Source organism: Dioscorea cayenensis, chromosome 5, assembly GCF_009730915.1.
Source record: "Dioscorea cayenensis subsp. rotundata cultivar TDr96_F1 chromosome 5, TDr96_F1_v2_PseudoChromosome.rev07_lg8_w22 25.fasta, whole genome shotgun sequence".
Taxonomy (NCBI): Eukaryota; Viridiplantae; Streptophyta; class Magnoliopsida; order Dioscoreales; family Dioscoreaceae; genus Dioscorea; species Dioscorea cayenensis.
Genome location: NC_052475.1, coordinates 28446778 through 28448684, shown reverse-complemented (window position 1 = coordinate 28448684; position 1907 = coordinate 28446778). Strand labels below are relative to the sequence as shown.

Genomic DNA, 1907 nt, shown 5'->3' with positions numbered 1-1907 from the left:
TGCAACCCACCACCCTCACCCATTAAATTTATTATATCAATGGAGCAAATTTAAGATCTCAAGCTCTCAAACGCAAGCAAAAAAACCATTCATCCAAAGCACTAATCAAGCAAGAAAACAATGGGGTTTCTAATACCAGCGAAGAAGAAGCCTCATGCAGTGTGTATTCCATACCCAGCACAAGGCCATGTAACTCCCATGCTAAAGCTTGCCAAGCTTCTACACTCCAATGGCTTCCACATAACATTTGTCAACACTCACTTCAATCACAAACGTCTTCTGAAGTCCAGGGGTGTCTCCTCCATCTCCGGCGTCCCTGGTTTTGACTTTAAGTCTATCCCTGATGGCTTACCACCGTCCAATGAGGATGCGACGCAAGATATCCTTGCACTCTGTGAATCCATTACTAATAATTTCTTGGCTCCGTTCCTTGACCTTTTGAGCAACCTCAATCATGATCCCCCTATTTCTTGCATAGTTTCTGATGGTGTTATGAGTTTCACTCTTGATGCTGCTAAACAACTTGGTGTTCCTGAGGTCTTGTTTTGGACCACAAGTGCTTGTGGTTTTATGGGGTACCTTCATTATCAGCATCTCATTGATCAAGGACTTGTCCCTTTGAAAAGTAATTAAGTACATATATATTTTGATTATCAGCTCTTTCTTTTCTTTTCTTTTCTTTTCTTGTGTGTTTATTTTATTTGATGTTATTTTTCATGGTTCAAATTTATAACATATGCAGATGAAGAAGATCTCACTAATGGATATCTAGACATGCACATCACCACAGTACCAGGGATGGACAACATGAGGTTGAAGGACTTTCCATCCTTTGTGAGAACGACTGACCCCAAGGAAACTTTGCTAAACTACCTTAATCGAGAATCCAAGAGGGCATCCATGGCATCAGCTATCATTCTTAACACCTTTGAAGAATTAGAAGGACCAGTTCTTGATGCGATGAGGTCCATTTCCAAATTACCTCCCATCTTCACCATTGGCCCTCTCTCCTTGCTCAACAACAATATGATCATGGATGCCGAGTTATACTCATCACTAGGCTCAAACCTATGGAAAGAAGAGTTTGGTTGTTTTGAATGGTTAAAAGGAAGAAGGGAAGCGTCAGTGGTGTATGTGAACTTTGGGAGCATCACAGTGATGAGCAATGAGCATTTGGTGGAGTTTGCATGGGGATTGGCCAACAGCAAACTGGACTTCTTGTGGGTTATTAGAGGAGACCTGGTGAAGGGTGACAGTGCAGTGCTTCCTCAAGAGTTCTTGGAGGAGATCAATGGGAGAGGGATGCTGGCAACTTGGTGTCCTCAAGAGGAGGTTCTCAACCACCAGGCCATAGGTGGCTTCTTGACACACAGTGGATGGAACTCTACTATTGAAAGCATCGTCGCCGGAGTTCCAATGATTTCTTGGCCATTCTTTGCTGAACAACAGACAAACTGCAGGTATGTTTGTGTGGAATGGGGTTTAGGAATGGAGATTGATAATGATGTGAAGAGAGATGAGGTTGAGAAACAAGTGAGGGAGTTGATGGAAGGGGAGAAGGGTGAAGAAATGAGAAAGAAGGCCATGGAGTTGAAGAAGAAAGCCTTCAGAGCAGCTGAACCAACTGGGACTTCTACTGTTAACTTTGAGAGGTTGGTTCATGAGGTTCTGCTTCAGTGCTTCTCTCAAGCAAGTGATGGCTAGTGTTGAACAACTGATGACATTTAATTAGTGGTTGAATAATTAATTTCAATGCATTTTTAGTGATGCTTTCGCTTTTTGCTTGTCTTGTTGATGTCTGTTTTATTCCTAATTTGGTTGATTTGTTGGTGGGACGTTGCTTTCAGAATTAATGAGCTAGCAGATCAGATGAATACACACTTTATTTTAAATAAAGAAATATTTAA

General features: G+C 41.6%; 1 protein-coding gene across 1 annotated transcript; it reads left to right on the top strand.

Moving 5' to 3' along the window:
- On the top strand, positions 1 to 1907 carry LOC120260058 (7-deoxyloganetin glucosyltransferase-like). The gene is made up of 2 exons (XM_039267503.1): positions 1 to 625; positions 743 to 1907. The coding sequence occupies exons 1-2, from the start codon at positions 121 to 123 to the stop codon at positions 1702 to 1704; spliced, it is 1467 nt and encodes a 488-aa protein (XP_039123437.1). The 5' UTR covers positions 1 to 120; the 3' UTR covers positions 1705 to 1907.